Source organism: Lissotriton helveticus, chromosome 3_1 (genome assembly GCF_964261635.1).
Source record: "Lissotriton helveticus chromosome 3_1, aLisHel1.1, whole genome shotgun sequence".
NCBI lineage: Eukaryota > Metazoa > Chordata > Amphibia > Caudata > Salamandridae > Lissotriton > Lissotriton helveticus.
In genome coordinates, this window is record NC_136061.1 from 635,801,491 (window position 1) to 635,818,975 (window position 17,485).

Consider the following 17,485-nt stretch of genomic DNA (forward strand, 5'->3'; position numbering starts at 1 on the left):
TCCCAAATGTCCTGCCAAGGGGATATCATAGCCCAAAGTCAGGATGAACTCTCTGTACTTCTGGGGCACCAGTAACCTCCTGGTGGCCCCCTCCTTGAGGTTTCTGGCCTCAGTATAAAGCAGTCCATCTTCCCAATACAGTTTTTGAAACCCACTGTCATCCCCCTACTCTTGCTTAGAAGCAATCTGCCTCAAGCTCTCAAGGGTGGGACAGTCACTCTGTCCCTGACTGAACTCCTCTATGGAGGGTCCACCTGCTCCAGTCAGTTCTGCCAAATCTGACATCTCTGGCAGGGATGGAGTCCCTGCCTCAGAGGCCAGATCCTACCCATCAGGGTTAGATTATTTCTGCACCTCTGGAGTTCCGTGGGCTGGCTCACCAGGCCCAGGGCACTTGTCCTTGGATGCTTGGCCCTTTATTTCGGGGTCCATGTGTCTAGGATGGAGTTTGGTAGTGCTGTCTACATATGTCTCCTGGTGAAACTCACCAGGTAACAACCTCTCTGGAGGCACCAGTACACCCAGGACCATAGTTACACTAGCCCCAGTGTCTCTGATAGCCTCAACCTCAGTCCCATTCACTTTAGGCCTCTGCCTGTACTCATCAATGTTTGGAGGTAAGGCAGCAAGGGTTGCAACGTTCACCCGACCCAGGGACACTTAGGTTGCTTCCGCCATCTGACTACCCCTCTCTGGGGCACCACTCTCCACCCCTACACTGACACTGGCAATCCCTGTGGATGGACCCTTCGTGGGAGCTTCTTGGTGCAGACCCACGCTGGTTACAGTCAAAGCACCTACCCACCTTTGAGGGATCCCTGAAACCCCCTCCCTTTGAATTTGGTTAGCTTGCCCCCCCACTCCTTGTGCAGATTTTTGTGGGTCTTTGGAGGACTCCTTAGGTTTTTGACCTTCCTTTCCCTGGGCTTTCCCTTGGGGAGGGACCTGTCCTCCTTTCTTCTGGTCACCCCCCCTGGTGCTGAATGGAAACCCGGGTTCTCACCCTCTCATCAGCTAATTCCCCCAACTCTCTGGTGTCTGTCAGCTTATAGTCCACTATATACTGGCGTAACTTCTCTTCTGCACAGTGAGTAAAAATATGTTCCTTCAAAACCAAATTAAACAATCCCTCATATGTGTCAACTTTGTTACCAACAATCCAGTCTTCCAGTGCCTTCACGGAAACGTCCACAAAGTCTACCCAAGACTTTGAACTCAATTTCTGGGTGCCTCTAAACTTCACCCTGTACTGCTCTGGTGTCAGACTAAATCTCTTGACTAAGCATGCCTTCATCTGCTGATATGATTCTGCATCCTCTCAGGGTCAGGAGCCTATCCCTCCCAGCTACTGGAATCAACTCCCACAGGGGTGCACCCCAATACCTAGAGTGGACCCTACTCATGTTAACGGCCCTCTCAAAAGCTGCTAGCCACCGGTCAATGTTACCCCCCTCTGTGTCCTTGGGCACTATGCCCTTGGGAAGTTTAGGTTCAAATCTACCACCCATGGACATCTCAACATCTTAACATCTACTTCACTTTCGCTACCACCAATCCTATTCTCCTTCTCCCTCTCCCATTTTCTCTTAGCCAATTCAAAGTTCTCCTTCTCCAAGGCAATCAACTCTAATTGAGCCTGAAGCTGTCTCTCAGCAAGGGACAGAAGTGGTACCTGAGTAAGGGACCCTTCCCCACTCCCACCAACACCTTGATTCACCTGGCTAACATTAGTCACAATGGAAAAGGTCTCATCCTCACCCCTCTCTCGGTGAGGTTGGGTGAACATCTTCCCAGCCCTGTGGATTCTCCTTAGCTGCCCTGGCCCAGGGCTTTATGGACTCAATCAACCCTGCTTTCCTAAGCTTCTTGGAAGCAGGCAGCCCCCAAAGCCTACACTGTACCCTACGATCAGTCATCTTGAACTGGGACAGTTTAGCCACGTCCAGCTCCATGGTTCCCTATTTTTGGGTCATAATAACTAGGCACAACAGACTTAGAACAATTTGGAAAATCAAAATGGATTAAAAACAGTTTAGTCCAAATTCCAAAAATCAAACTAAACTAAAGTTTTGTTCTAAGGCAATTTAGAGGATTTTCATCATCTTAATTCACTTTAATGAAAGGTGTACTTTTAAACACAAGTCCTCATCCTCACCGCTGAGCACCAAATGTTGGAAAGTGGGTTATTGGTAGGGGCAAATGTAGGTCTGCCACTGGCAATAAGGCCGCTAACACATGGTAGGACTCAGCATAGGTCTTAGAAAATTATTCCTATACTCAACCCATGGTAGCTTAGCTGCGAGCAGACAGGCTTAACTTCAAAGACAGGTATGTTAAGCATTTAAAAACACCACTTCAGTAAATAATCAAGACACAACACAAAATAAAAATCCAACACCAATATATAAAAATAGGTAATATTTTCATCTTTTAAATGACCCCAAAACGAAAAAAATCCATGGAACCAGAGATCTGAATTTTTAAAGATTAGTCACTTTCCAGTGCTTGGAAACCAACAGTGCCCCTTTAAGTCATTTTGTTTTCTCTGACAGGGACACACCTTTAGAAATTGTTCTGGAGAATTTTCTCACCACTGTGTTGTGCAGCCTTCTCCAGCTGGCGGGGTCCAGTTAGAATTCCTTCCTGAAGTTCTGCTTGCGGGCCCAAAGTATCCAACACACAATCCAAGGTTCTGGAATCTCCAAGAGGGTCCTTGAAAGTGTGAAACTTCAATTCCGCAAACTACCTGAAAAAAACTCTTACTAATCCACTGGTACTCCAGGCTGGGAATTCTTTGTGGGGATGTCCAGAGCTCTGTTAACCTGTAGCTTGCAGTGAGTCCACTCTTTAGTCCTTTTGAAGCAGGTTTGATCCACAGGGCTGTAGTTTCTAATGGTGCAAAAAAAGGCGCAATCTCAGAGTCCTGGTTTTTGGAAATGCACTTCAAAATCTTCAGCGCAGACAGACCCTTCTGATTCTCTTCAGTTTCAAGCAGCAGATCTGGAGGGCTCTGCCCCTCTCAGATACTTATTCCAAGTTCTCTGGGTCATGCAGGAGGTCACTTCTGACCAGTGGGAGCAGGGTAACTCCTCAAAGTTATGACCACATCCTGTAGAGTGCGGATCTATTTTGTCCCAGAGTGCATCAAATCTTTCAAATCCATAATGGCTGATTTTCTACTAAGGAGGTAAGAGCTGGCTGAACACACCTCCTAGGATGGCTTGTTTGCATAGACTCTCCTCCTACCATCTGCACATACCTTCCCTAATCCTAGGTCTAGTGGGGGTCAAAAGTGTAAAGTGGAAACTGACACTGTGGCCATCCCTCTGCCTTTGAAGACCATGGTTTACGACTCCTCCCTCAGCCTGGCATTCCTATGGAACAGCACACTGCCCTCCCAGCAGAGCTGTTTAACCGCAGGGGCTCTTTATCACCTCTTCAAGGCAGGCTGGCTAATCCACTTAACTCTGACCAATCAGGGCAGACCACTGGAAGTTCGAATTTGGACTTACAAACAAGAAAGTCTTATAACTTCTTGTAGGTACACTTTAGGAGAAATTCAACAATATGATATTGTTGGATTTATAACTATAATTCTGGGAAGTATTTGAATGGCCATTCTAATTCTCTCTTATCAATAGTTATTAATGAATAACTTCCTACCATGTTAACCTATGTAACAAGGGATTTGCAATGGGAAAAATGACTTGAGCCATTTTTCCAGCACCAGGACTTACAAAAACCTATTTTATAAGTACTTGCCTTATATCTATAGGAACCCCACCCCATGTGCAACTATAGGGGTTATGAATCTGTAGAAATATTGCAGATTCTCCCTTCACTGTGATCCTAGCATCAAAGTCGAATTTTAGCAGCACTTTACCACAATGTGGGGAGTGAAATTAGAAATTTCACTTTACCCTAGCATATAAAAACTCATTTTATAAGGGTGTTCCTTATAGATAACTGACCCCCCAGCACTGGAATACATAGGGGAGACCCTGGGGGTCCCTAATATGCCAAAACATTGTAGGTTCTCCATTTTTAAGTGCCCCTACCACCAAAGTAGATTTTGGGCACAATTTACTTTTTAAAAGCAGTCCTGGCACCCAAGGCTGTTTTTAAACTGACCTCAGGCTTCAGCAGTGCACACATGCAAGTGCAGAAAAAGCTGCTGGCCTCTAAACTGCCATGCCCCAGGGTACTGGAGACTTTAAGTAATTTTTAATCCCCTGCCCTAGTAGATATTAGGTATTATGGGGAGGTCATGCTAATTACAAGGGTACCCCATCATACCATAGTGTACCCTAGTGTATGTTAGGTGTTTTAACTGTATTCTAATGTAACTCTTTCAGCATAGGATAGGCCCTGAGCCTGGTTAGGCAGAGCCCAGAGTCAGTCAACATCAGTTACCACCAGTATCAGTCAGCAAAAAGTTGGGGGGTGCCCAGGGCACACGATGACTTTGCAACACACAGGCAGTGTAAATAACCAATAATAATATAACAGCTCTGCAAAATACCGCAGAGTAGACATCTTCAGTTGATGCTTTAAAAGCCTACTTTTATAATTAGACAAAGTGGACATGTGGTGCAATAAATCAAGAAGGCTCTGCTATGTAGAGTACCTGCCCACCAAGCCCACTACCCACTGCTGGAGTAAACCTTCATTTGTCCTCGCTTCTATCACGCAGTCGATGTGTACTTGTGACCGATGTCCTGAGATATCAAGGTAAACAAATCAATATCTGTTTGTGAGTAAAGCTAACCTGCACAGAATTATTTTATATTTGATTTTCAGGCCAGGAAGATCCCTCGCAGAAAGCGCTACAGCACCCAGGAACAAGTTGCCTTCTGGGCAAATATAATGCAACTGTGCTTTGTGTTTCTGTTACAGACCCTGCTAACAAGCACTAGACATTAGTGATATTATTTACACATTAACTAATTTTAACAGAGGATTCTTAGTCGGAGGTCGTGGAAATCTTAGTGAAACATGTGAATCCAGAAAAAGCCACAAGCTGGAAAACAATATCCCGGTTCCACCAAAGGGAACATTTAAAGCTTTAACAAACGGTAGTGAGAATGGTAACGCCGAGCAAAGGCTTAGCCAAGAACGTTTTCCTGCAGGGCCAAACAGAACCGAACTGACATGAAATGGATAATGCTTGCACACAGCATGAGGTGCAGCCACCATGCACCTGGAAACAACTCTGGCAGTTCTTTAATGGGGACGTTGGATATTATTGGGTTGCCAAGTCCCCCTTACTTGATATTATTGAGACGCCAAGTACCCCTTACTTAAGGTCCAGTCGCACTTCCATGAGAAGGCCTAACTGATTATTCCTCCCTGTCTCTCTTAAGTATATTTATTTTGGCAATTTGTTTAAGTGGGAAGAAGGTGGTCGGTCCAACCCATGCATGCTCTGCGCTCCTTACCCTTGCCCATCTTATCTGCATTACTTCTTCCCACCCAACACCTTCCTCCTTCCCCACTTTGCATTGCTTTTTCACTTTTTGTTCACCCTCCATTCTATTCTTCCCTCGCCTGTCCTTTCCCAATTTCTCCTACATCCTTCTTTTCCTATACTGCCGCTTGCCAATCCTTCTTTAGTCTTCCTGGTCTTTGGTACCACTTGAGCTGGCACGGCTGGTTCAGGTAATAGCGGAGGGACGGGGTGAGGCAGGGGATGTCGAGGTACAATGGGATAGGAAAAATGGAATAAATCAATCAATAAAAACACTTACCTTGCGCATGCCGCACCGCCGACTCGGAAAGGTAAGTGGTTTTATTTATTTATTTTAGTTTTCCTATCCCGTTATATGTTGATTCACCACCAAACCCCTCCCCCCGCCCCACCTCTCTTATCTGTACTGGCTGCGCCTGCACTTGAGGGTTGGAGTACAATAAGAAAACAGATTTTATTATTCGGAAACTCTTTGGCAACCGTTCTGTTTTACCCCTTTCTGAAATGTTGTAAGTTTTTGTGCACTTTTTTTACTCTTCCTGTTTTTAAACTGGATCTGGGATTTGATGCATAGTTGGTGGTGTTTTTGCATTTTGTATTCTCTCTTGTCATATGTGAGGAGTTAGCGAGACCTAACAACCCATAAATACCCTTAGGAATGATTTCTAAAGCACTGCACAGCCTCGACATGGTGTCCTATATTACATGAGCAAATCCTGCACTTTCCCAGCATTCCCGAGACATGCGAATGGCAGAGCGTACCTGGAGATCAGCTCCCTCTGCAAAGCACCTAAAAGATCTGAAGAAAAAGAGAAACACCTACTTTAGGAAAATAAAACGCTCAAAATCAGACTTCTTCAGCCTCCAACTCTACCAAGCAAAAAACCGCCTGAGAAAACTGTTTGAGCTAATCAATTCACAATCCAAGGAGCAACCCCAACCACTCAGCACTAGGCGTGAGGCACCCTCCTGTGAGGACTTCGCTTCTTTCTTTATCCAAAAAACTGACAAGATAAAAAGCGATCTCCTCATTGACGCAAGCCTCTACTCCAAACCCCAATGCCTAGCACCCACTGAACCAAAAAACAATGCTACTTGGTCAACCTTCGGCACATACTCGGAAGAAGAAATTGGCAAACTGCTCAGCACCCTGAAACCATCCAATCACCTCACGGACCCCCTCCCTGCCTCCGCAGTAAAAGACTTTACCCCTTTGCTTCTCCCTCTCTGGACTAAAATTATCAACAGCTCTCTCCAACAAGGAAGCATACCTGACTCCCTCAAAGTTGGTCAGGTCACACCTCTACTAAAGAAACCTACAGCCGACCCCTCTGATCTCAACAATTACCGTCCCATCACCAATATTCCGACTCTCGCCAAACTGCTGGAAAAATGCGCACAACTACAATTGACTAAACACATTGAGCAATTTGATCTCCTCAACCCTCACCAGTCAGGCTTCCTAGCAGGACACAGCACAGAAACTGCTATGACTCACATAATTGACGACGCACTTCAAATGCTAGACCAAAACGACACCTGCCTCCTCATCCTTCTTGATCTCTCTTCAGCCTTCGACACCGTTAAACATGAGAATCTACTAGAACTACTAAACACAAGAATGGGTCTATCTGGAACTGTTCTCAAGTGGTTCACTTCCTTTCTCCACAACAGGACGCAGAAATTCAAGAGTAACAACTTAATGTCCTCGCCAATACCGGTAACGCTAGGCGTCCCCCAAGGATCCTCTCTATCCCCAACTTTGTTCAACCTAGTCATGGAACCTCTCACCACCTTGCTACAAGCATCCAATATACACTTTCACATGTACGCCGATGACACTCAACTTTACCTCAAATTACAATCCCCCAATGACATCCAGCTCCTGAACTCAACGATCAGATGCACCCAATCCTGGCTTGCCGATAATCACCTCAAACTCAATGCCCTGAAAACTGAGTTCCTTCTGATCTCACCTCCCACTAAGATCTCTACCACTCAAACCTGGCTTAAACAGCTAACTGCACTCAATGTCCTACCCACCATCGTGGACTCAGCAAAATCCCTAGGCATAACTCTCGACTCCAATCTCAACATGCAGCAACATATCAGCAAGGCAACAAAGGGAGCGAACTTCCAGATCAATACTTTGAGGAAACTTAAACCCTACCTCCCAGCCAAAGACTTCCAAATCGCGGTACAAGCGCTAGTCATCCCACAAATTGAATACGGCAGCACCGCCCTCTGCGGACTCCCCCTAACTACAACCGCACCACTAAGAGCTTCTCTGAATGCTGCAGCGAGACTCATCACCGGGTCAAAAAAACACTCCCATATTACCCCTGACTTGAAATCCCTGAACTGGCTGCCTTTTGAAGCCAGAATACATCTGAAAATCGCCTGCATGACACACAAGGCGGTACACCTAAACTCACCCGGCTACCTCGCTCAGAAACTGACAATCTCTGGGGGAATTAGAAACACGAGAGGCACAAACAATCTTCTGCTGAAACCTCGAAGATTCCGGAAGGAAAAAACATACAAGCGCTCCTTCTCAGGAATGGCGCCTAGGATTTGGAACTCACTCCCTCCCGAAACAAGGCTTATATCTTCCACTACACTCTTTAAAAAAGAAGTAAAAGCTATCCTCATGGCTAAATACACTTGAACTTTTATCTCGAACTCTGTTAACACCCTGCACCGATCTGTACTACTTGTTTGACCCATTTACTTATTTGTATGAGTTGTCTTATTACTCACGTAATGGGCTGGGCAGCCACATATTTGTACTGTGTGATCTACTGATTTATTTGTTTGAATATGTTCCCTCATGTACCCCTCTTTGTAAAGCGCTCTGATATCTGCGAAGATCTTGTTCGTGCTATATAAAACTTTGAAAATAAAAATAAATAAATAAGTATCATTAAGGTCACTGGTGGGTCCTACAGATTTTTATGCACAACTTGTATATGTCAGTTTTCAGAGACGCCTGATTTAAAGTGTCTCAAGTACAGAGCACAGCAGGAGTTTTGAAGAATAGGAATGTGGCATCATATCCACCATAATTTATTTCAGTTACCGATAACTATATAAACAGGATGAAACGAATAAAACAATCTGAAAAAAGTATTACCATATTTAAAATCAAATTGTCTTAAAATTGCTGATAAGTCACAAAATGTTACACTATATTATTGAATCTCTTTGTTTCATAACTGTGATTAAGGAGTGGCTAATAGAATAACAAATCAAGGTGAACTACTGTGTAAGAAATTGGATTATTATTTGAAGTGGGTGAGTACCCACCTCAAGGAATAATTACAGCCTTTGTCAAGGAGAACGCTCAGAGGTCTTAGGTCAGAGGCCCTGATGGATATACAAAAAATGCTATGGTCATTCAGTAAGTGTAAACTAATTGTAGGCCATATGGCAGAGTTAATCTTTCAGTACGTGGTAGTCCTTAAGTAAGTAGCAGTGAAAAGAAATGATGTAGATTTATATAGCGCAACAAACGCCCAAAGGCGTCAAGGTGCTAATCACTAATCCTAAGAGTAGACTCGGCCTATGTAGAGAGCCTAGAACAAAGTATTTCATCTTCTTACAGAGAGACGAGACAGGTTTTTATGGTCTTCCTAAAAGGAGTATGCAGCTGCATGCAGGTCAAATGGAGGAGGGGGGGGGGGGTTCAGAGCCTGACAGCCACAAACAAAAAGGCTCTGCCTCCTGGGAATGACATCTAGATTGTCAGAAATCTGTGTTGCAGAAAGAGATGGGCCACAGGTAGGACTTAAAGCTTACTGTAATCACAGATCGTGTTGCCTTTAGCTCTAAAGTTAAGGCTTACAGTGGTCTAACCTGGTAAGCAGTAGGCATTGAATGGTGGTGTTAAAATAGTTAGTTTGATTTTTAGTTTGCTTTTGACAGGAGCCTGTGAGATCTTCGAGAAAGAAAACTGGTAATTTCATAAGGACCTCATTGCAGTTCTCACCTGTTATCCCAAGGTTGAATTCTTCTGAGAGTGGTGAGCTATAACATCATGGAAAACGAATACTTCCCACTAACCTTTTGTCCTTCGACTCCTAATCCCTGTGGGCCTGGATCTCCCTAAAAACAGAGAAATATTACCAAAAAACAATTGATATCAACAACAGTACACTATGTGAAATACTGAGCACATTGAAAATGAAATACTCACTTGTGTCCCCTTGATTCCTGGGGGCCCTTGGCTACCGGGAAGACCTGGCTGACCCTGAAAAAGTCAAAGGAGTTAGAATGATCAATGTTCTGGGGGCCCCAGTTGCTCTGAGGGGTGACATAGTGCCTTGTGAGTCTTACATAGTAGCTTGTGAGCCTTACTTTCGCTCACTACCCCGTGCATCCCAGTGACTGTAGAGTACTACACACAGTACCTGTCCAGGGTACTCTGGTACCATCACTTCATTCTGGAACATATCTGTGTTGTTCCGTGAGTCATAGGGTCAGTGCAGCACACACAGAAACAGCAAAAACGAGGAAATATAAAGCATTTTTCCTTGTTTCGCCAGTTTAAGTCCAGGCTTTTACTGGGGTTAATTTTGGCGCTGCCCCATGTTTACTCTACACTTGTAAATAGTGGGCAGCGGCAAAATCAATGGGTGTTGTGGCAGAATGCCCACCGCAACACCCATTAATGCTAAGTATAGTGTGAAAGGGAGACTTAATTATAAGGCGGCATAAAGCCACGTTAAGTGAATAAGGAGAAGCCCCTATTGCCACAGTAACGCCGTTCAAAGTGACGTTCCTGTGGCAATAGGGGCTTGTAAATATGCCCCTAAACGTTTTGAGACACAAAGGTAAGCACTGCTCACTAGGACCCACGGTCTGGCATTATCAAGGATATCCCAAGGTGCAGGGCTGTCTCGAGGCTTCAAACTGGAGGTGGATCTCAATTGGAATGGGAGTGTCAAGTTTAGGCAATGTCCAAAGTACAGCAGACATCTATTTATGAGATGATAAAGAATCTACCAGTGAGACCCCAAAGGCCTGGGAGTGGCACAGTCCTATATTACCCAGGGTGCCAATAAGTAAAGGTTTTGTAATAATAAAACATGCAAAACCTACTGGCTTTCCGGGTTGTCCAATGCCAGGAAGGCCCTGGTCGCCTTTAGCTCCAGGTTTCCCTGGTATCCCGATGACATCTGTTATGCCCTCCAGTGTAGTTGGGCAAACATCACAAGAATCACCCTGTTGTAATGAGAGAAGAGCTGTGTCACTGAATTGAAATGGCGTCAGAATCATAGAATGCGAGACGCTCAACTTCATATAAACATCATGTTCAGTATTTCTTAAAAGAAATAAGGTTGTGAAAATAAAACAGCAAAATAAGAGAAACACAGTGCGGGTTACACTGTTGTTCTGATGTCAATTAGCAGAACTGCATGTAGCCAATAATACTGTCAGCGGTAATAGAAGAAAGGAACTCTTTGAGAAAGTGAATGAAGTCTGGATGAGCCAGAGTGGAGCATAAGAATGCTGGATGGAAAGAAACTATTGATGCATACAGGATATATGACTAAGTCTTTGAGCTGACAAAAAAATTGGTAAAAGGGATTCCTTCACCCTGTACAACACTGGCTATTTGTGTTGTACTAAGACAAGAGTAACAACACATTTAACACAGTATACAAACAGAATACTATAGATTACTCACCATACCCGTGGAATGGAGAAAAGCAGCCTATATATACAACCTGTGGGGTCAAATGCACTAAGAGGTTTTGCAAACTCTTTGATTTTAAAAATCCCTTTTTCCTATGTAATACCCTATTTAGTGATTTGGAAATGTTTTTCAGAATTGCAACATACTGTTAGCGACCCCTAAGGAATAACAATGTGGAAGGGGCATGAAAGGGGCATTCCTTTCAAACTGCGATTCGTTATGATACGTATCAACAGTTTGCAAACACAACTCTGGTCACAAAAAACAAGTTACTTACGTTCAGTATTACTCTTTCTGGTGGATACTCTACCTAACTTCAGATTTCTCACAGGTAGAATATTTGCCCAGTGTCAGACTGGATCCAGACATTTTATTGCAGTCTCCTGCACGGCGCTAGGTGGCACAGTGCAGCTCCATGTTCGTCATGTTCTGCCCCGGAATTGACAGAGTAGTGCCGCATATACGCAGCAGCCCTGCACATTAAGTAACTTGTTCTTCTAATGGTTACTTCAAACTGCAGATTCCTCACCTGTCAAATATCTACCAAAGCAGTACTTCCCCAAGACGAAGGGTCTCTCGAGTGGGTTCAGACCAAAAAGTCCCGCAGGACCGAATCAGTGAAATACCTTTTCAGTTGGACCAAGCTAATAGTGTTTCATTAACATATACACTGACTGTGAGAAAGTGGCTCTATAATATACTGGACTAGAAGGAAGTACAGTGTGTATAGAGTCCACCAACCCCAGAGGTATAACAGAGGAACTGACATTGCTCTCCAAAGTAGTAGCTTGGTCGAGCAGTAAGGCAGTACCAGAGGACAGTGTAAAGTATTTGATGTACACACTCAGTCAGCAAAAGGTTTCACACACTCAAGGACTGAACTCCAGGCCAATTGTTTGTATATCCAGAGATATGGTTGTTTTATTTTTAGAACCAACAGTTATAAAAATTTACTTTTCACATTACGAGTACTCTCATGTAAATACTTTGCAGAGGAGCAATAAGTTTGTATACACATTAATCACAGGTTAGCTAATAAGCAATACAGTTCTAAAACACACTCTAGCATTGAGCTTAATGGGGTTTCATAGGAAAGTACAGTTGATTATTTTAGGGATTACTTTGGTAGTCCCAGGACTAGATCTTGGATTCAGTCCTGGGGTCTAAGCTGAAACCAGATTAGCAAAAACGTTTAAGTCACAGTGATGATTTTTCCTGAATATAAAGCGGTTTTAAAAGTTCACACTTAGAAACTTTTCGAAGTGATTCTAACAATGTTATTCAATGGGAGGAAATTCAGGTTACAGGTAAAGTACGATCGCGTTACTTTTGTAACCCAGAACTAGTCTCCTAGGGCCAGCACTGGGGGCTTAACTAAAAACAGGCAGGTAATTGCGCTTCAGTATTTCGTACGATTTTTAAAGAATATTTACAGTTTTCAAAAGTAGACACTTAAAAGAATTTTCATAGAAAAGCAGACAATGGGTTCCTATGGAGAAAATGCAGGTTACTAGTAAACCCGCTAGTGATTACTGTTGTGGTTCAGTACTGGGCTCAAAGGTACAGTACTGGCTTCTCTCCTGATCACAGGTGAGTATTTTCGAATTTGTACTTTGGCTGTTTTTATAGGAATATTTTCAGTTTTCAAAACTTCACACTTAGAAAATTTTCGAGTCAAAAATGGGTCAATGTTATCCAATGACAGGTAAGTGGATTACCGGTTTCCATGTGAGTACTTGGTTGGTGAAGTTAGGGTTCTGGGCAGAGACTCAGGGGTCCCCCAGGGTCAGGTGAGTACAGTTGGTTCAGTCCCAGCGGTGCAGGGGCGGCCGGGTGCAGAGGTAGGTAGGCCCAATGTTATTCAATGAGGGAAAGGGGGCCTTTGGTTGGTGGCTGCTGGCGAGCAGGCCACACGGCTCTGGGAGCTGGGCTCCTGGTCACTTGCTCTGGGCAAGGGGGGAAGTAGGATAGGGCAAAGAGGTCATAGCCAGCGGCACTCTGGCAGCTGGATGCAGGGTGCTTTTGAGCCGTCGGGCGCTCAATGGTATCCAATAAGGATCTTGAAAAAGGAACAAAGGCTGCAGGCTCGGTGATGGTGACTCTCCAGGGGCAACCAGCACTTCAAGAGGTAAGTTGGGATGTTGGAGCACAGGTAGATACCCCAAAGGGAGGCACAGGGGTCTGTAGGGCGCCGGGTGCAGGGGTGTCTTTGGGTGTCGGAAAAGCTTACCCTCGGCTGGTCGCGGTTGGGGTGGCCCCTGGTTCTGAGTTTGCAGGCGTGGGCTGGTTCGTCGAGGAGGGTCTTTGGGCACTGGATTTCGGGTCCCAGTCACCGGGGGGACGTCCTCGTGGTCTTGGTCTTGATTCTGGTTGGCCAGGCCCGGGCTCGGCTGGTGCAGAGTGGGCTGGTCCGGAGATTCCTGGTCGGCTGCCCCTAGTTTGTCTATCAACTCATCTGCTCTTTGAATGGGGTGAGCATCTGTCTTGGTGACAGAGTTGAGCCCTCTATAGTCCACACAGAACCTCATCTCTCTCTTTCCACCCTGTTGATGAGGTTTGGGGACTAGAACCACTGGGCTGGCCCAGGGGCTCTCAGAGGGTTCAATCACCCCTAGCTCCAGCATCTTGCTGACTTCAGATTTAAAGCTTTCCTTGACTTGGTCTGAATGTCGATAGATTTTGTTTTTGACATGGTTACTGTCACCAGTGTCCACGTCATAGGTACACTAGCTGGTCAGACCAGGGGTCAAGGAAAAGATGCTAGCAAACTGCTGCAAGACCTGCTTGCAGTCAGCCCGCTGTTGGGGGGGGCGAGGATGTCTGAAAAGACGACTCCATCCACTGACCCATCTTTTGGGCTGGTAGAGAGGAGATCAGGGAGAGGTTAACTCTCTGCTTCCTGTTCCTCATCAGTCACCATCAGCATGGTGAGGTCAGCCCTGTCATGGTAGAGCTTGAGGCGGTTCACATGGATAACCCTTTTGGGAGTCCTGCTGGTGCCCAGATCCACTAAGTGAGTGACCTCGATCTTTTTCTCCAGGATAGGGTAAGGGCCACTCCATCTGTCTTGGAGAGCCCTTGGTGCCACTGGCTCCAAAACCCACACCTGTTGCCCAGGTTGAAATTCAACCATGGCAGCTTTTTGGTCATACCAGTGCTTCTGCAGCTCCTGGCTGGCCTCAAGATTTTTGGATGCCTTATCCATGTACTCGGCCATTCTGGACCTTAGGCCAAGCACATAGTCCACAATGTCCTGTTTGGGTTCTTGGAGAGGCCTCTCCCAACCCTCCTTCACAAGACAAAGTGGTCCCATTACAGGATGACCAAACAGAAGTTCAAAGGGTGAAAACCCCACTCCCTTCGGTGGCACTTCCCTATAAGCCAAAAGCAGGCATGGCGACAGGACATCCCATCTCCTTTTGAGTTTTTCAGGGAGCCCCATGATCATACCTTTCAATGTCTTGTTGAACCTTTCTACAAGACCATTGGTTTGTGGGTGGTATGGGGTATTGAACTTGTACTGCACCCCACACTCCTTCCACATGTGTTTCAGGTAAGCAGATATGAAGTTGGTACCTCTGTCTGAAACCACCTCCTTAGGAAACCCTACGCTGGTGAAGACACCAAGGAGGGCCTTGGCTACTGCAGGAGCTGTAGTCACCCTACGGGGAATTGCCTCAGGGTACCTAATAGCATGGCATGATCCACTACTACTAGAATGAATTTGTTCCCTGAGGCTGTGGGAGGTTCTAGTGGACCCACAATGTCCACACCTACCCTTTCAAAGGGCACCCCCACCACTGGCAGTGGTATCAGGGAGGCCTTTGGCTTGCCACCTGTCTTTTCACTGGCCTGACAGGTAGCACAGGAGCTCACAAACTCCTTCACTTTTTGGTTAATCGGGGGCCAGTAAAAGTGGCTAACCAACCTTTCCCAAGATTTGGTTTGCCCCAGGTGTCCAGCTAGGGGGATGTCATGAGCCAAAGTTAGGAGGAACTCCCTGTACTTCTGTGGTACTACCACTCTCCTGGTAGCTCCAGGATTGGGGTTTCTTGCCTCAGCATACAGTAATCCCTCTTCCCAATAAGTTCTGTTGGTACCACTGGCATCTCCCTTTGCTTCTGCAGCTGCTTGCTGCCTCAGGCTTTCAAGAGTGGGGTAGTTTCGCGGGCCCTGGCAGAGCTCTTCCCTAGTGGGTCCCCCTGGGCCCAGGAGACCAGCCTGGTAAGGCTCAAGCTCCATAGGCTCAGTTCCCTCTAGGGTTTCCAAGTCCTCTCCCTGAGGAGAGGGGTCCTGGGAGGCTGGCTGTGTAGAAGCTGGTTCCCCAGTCTCCTTACTTTTTCTCTTGGTTGGTTGGGCCATACTTTCAGGCTCCAAACCCACTTGTTCACCCTTCTTTTTGCTCTGTGCTCTGGTTTGGACACACACCAGTCTAGGGATACCCAGCGTGGCTGCATGGGTTACTTGCTCAACTTCAGCCCAGGCTGAGGTCTCCAGGTCATTTCCAAGCAGACAGTCAGCTGGCAATTGTGGTTACACCACTACAAGTTTCAGGCCAGTAACCTCCCCCATCCTAATGTTACCATAGCTAGGGGGCGTTGGGTGGTAATGCTGTCAGCATTGGTGACTGGGTAAGTTTTCCCAACCAGGTATTGCTCTGGGGAAACCAGCTTTTCCCTTACCATAGTGATGCTGGCACCTGTATCCCTCAGGGCATCTTCTCTTGTTCCATGTATGGAGGAGTATTGCATATATTTGTTACAGTTGGTTGGCCACCTAGCCACACTGGCAACCTCCATATTCCCCAAGCAGACTAGACTAGCTTGAGTGTATTCCCAGATTTGCTCTGGGTACTCCTCTGATCCCATCTGTAGATTTACTGTCCCTGGAGTAGCTGGAATGGGTGCCTTAGGGGCTTTGTTGTAGGGGAAGTTCTTGTCTACAGTTAAATGTCCCAACTTCTTACAGTTGTTACAATAGGCCTTGTTAGGATCAAATTTTCTTCCCCTATAGGGCTGAGGAACATAGGGAGTAGATTGGGACCCACACCCCTGAACAGGTTTTTGGGGCCCTTTGGAAGACTCAGACTATTTATCTGGGGGATTCTCACCACCTTTCCCCTGGGAGGGGGGGTTTGTGACCACTTTCTTTTGGTCACCCCCACTGGCTGTCCTTGTCACTCTAGTCTTGACCCAGTGGTCTGCCTTCTTTCCCAATTCCTGGGGAGAAATTAGACCTAGGTCTACCAAATGCTGATGGAACTTTTCATTTGTGCAATTACTCAAAATGTGTTCCTTCATAAACAAATTATACAATCCAGTAAAGTCATGCACATTGTGTCCAGTTAACCAACCATCCAGGGTCTTTACTGAGTAGTCTACAAAATCTATCCAGGATTGGGTCTGGGTTTTGTGAGCCCCCCTGAACCTAATTCTGTACTCCTCAGTAGTGAGTCCAAATCTCTCAATCAGAGTCTTCTTCGTGAGGTCATAGGACCATGCGTCTTGCTCACATTCCTCAAATTTAGGGACAATCCCTTTGGGGATTTTAGGATCATAAGATTGCTCTCTGTCCTTGTTATTGGTATTGCTGCCACCGGAGATGGGGGTTAGGCCCATCTCTTTTCTTTCTTTTTCTAGAGCCAGGAGCCTGGTCTCTAGGTCTAATCTCTTGGCCAACTTTGCTATAAAGTCGTCCTCTGCACTGAGGTTTCACCCAATGGGTAATCTGGGGCCCAGTCCACCTGTGTGGTTCCTAGGCTCCCAAAGGTTGACTATTGGAATCAAGGGTACAGGGACCCCTTCTTCCCTAAGGAGGGGGGCCATTATCCTCCCCCTCTTCCCTCACTTCTTCCTCTGTGTGTGTGTCATCCTGCTCAGAGGGGTGGTCTTTTGCATACTCAGCCAGGAGCTCCTGGATCCCTTGTTTGGTTGGATGCAGACCTACAGTTATTTGTTTAGCTTTGCATGGGGCCCTCAATTCCTTGAAGTCCAAGTGCAAGTAAGGTGTGAGGTCGAGCTCCTCCACCAGGTCTGTGTTATCTTCACTAACAGCTGGGGCCCTTTGAGTCATTATAACCTGATAGTTCTAACCCTCTACCCTAGCTTGTAGTGACTTTTATTTTTCAGAACTTCTAATGGGACTTAAGCAAGGCCCTACCAGAGGTTTAGTATTTTTGGAAAAGACCAATTTCAGAATTCTAAAGGTAATTTGAGTTCTGTCGTGTGATCAGATGGTAACCAAGTAGTCCAACAAATGCAAGTTTGTATCCCACCGCTGATCCACCAATGTGAGAAAGTGGCTCTATATATACTGGACTA

The 17,485-nt window shown here is 45.8% G+C and overlaps 1 protein-coding gene across 5 annotated transcripts in view; it reads right to left on the minus strand.

Moving 5' to 3' along the window:
• The window catches only part of COL16A1 (collagen type XVI alpha 1 chain), a 950,832-nt gene that overhangs the window by 325,489 nt on the left and 607,858 nt on the right, over positions 1 to 17,485 (minus strand). For all 5 annotated transcript variants that reach the window (XM_078680648.1, XM_078680645.1, XM_078680647.1 and 2 more), the window contains exons 32-34: positions 10,568 to 10,690; positions 9,663 to 9,716; positions 9,530 to 9,571 (exon numbers count right to left, since the gene is read on the minus strand). In XM_078680648.1, coding sequence (XP_078536774.1) covers positions 9,530 to 9,571; positions 9,663 to 9,716; positions 10,568 to 10,690 — 219 coding nt within the window. The remainder of the gene's footprint in view (positions 1 to 9,529; positions 9,572 to 9,662; positions 9,717 to 10,567; positions 10,691 to 17,485) is intronic.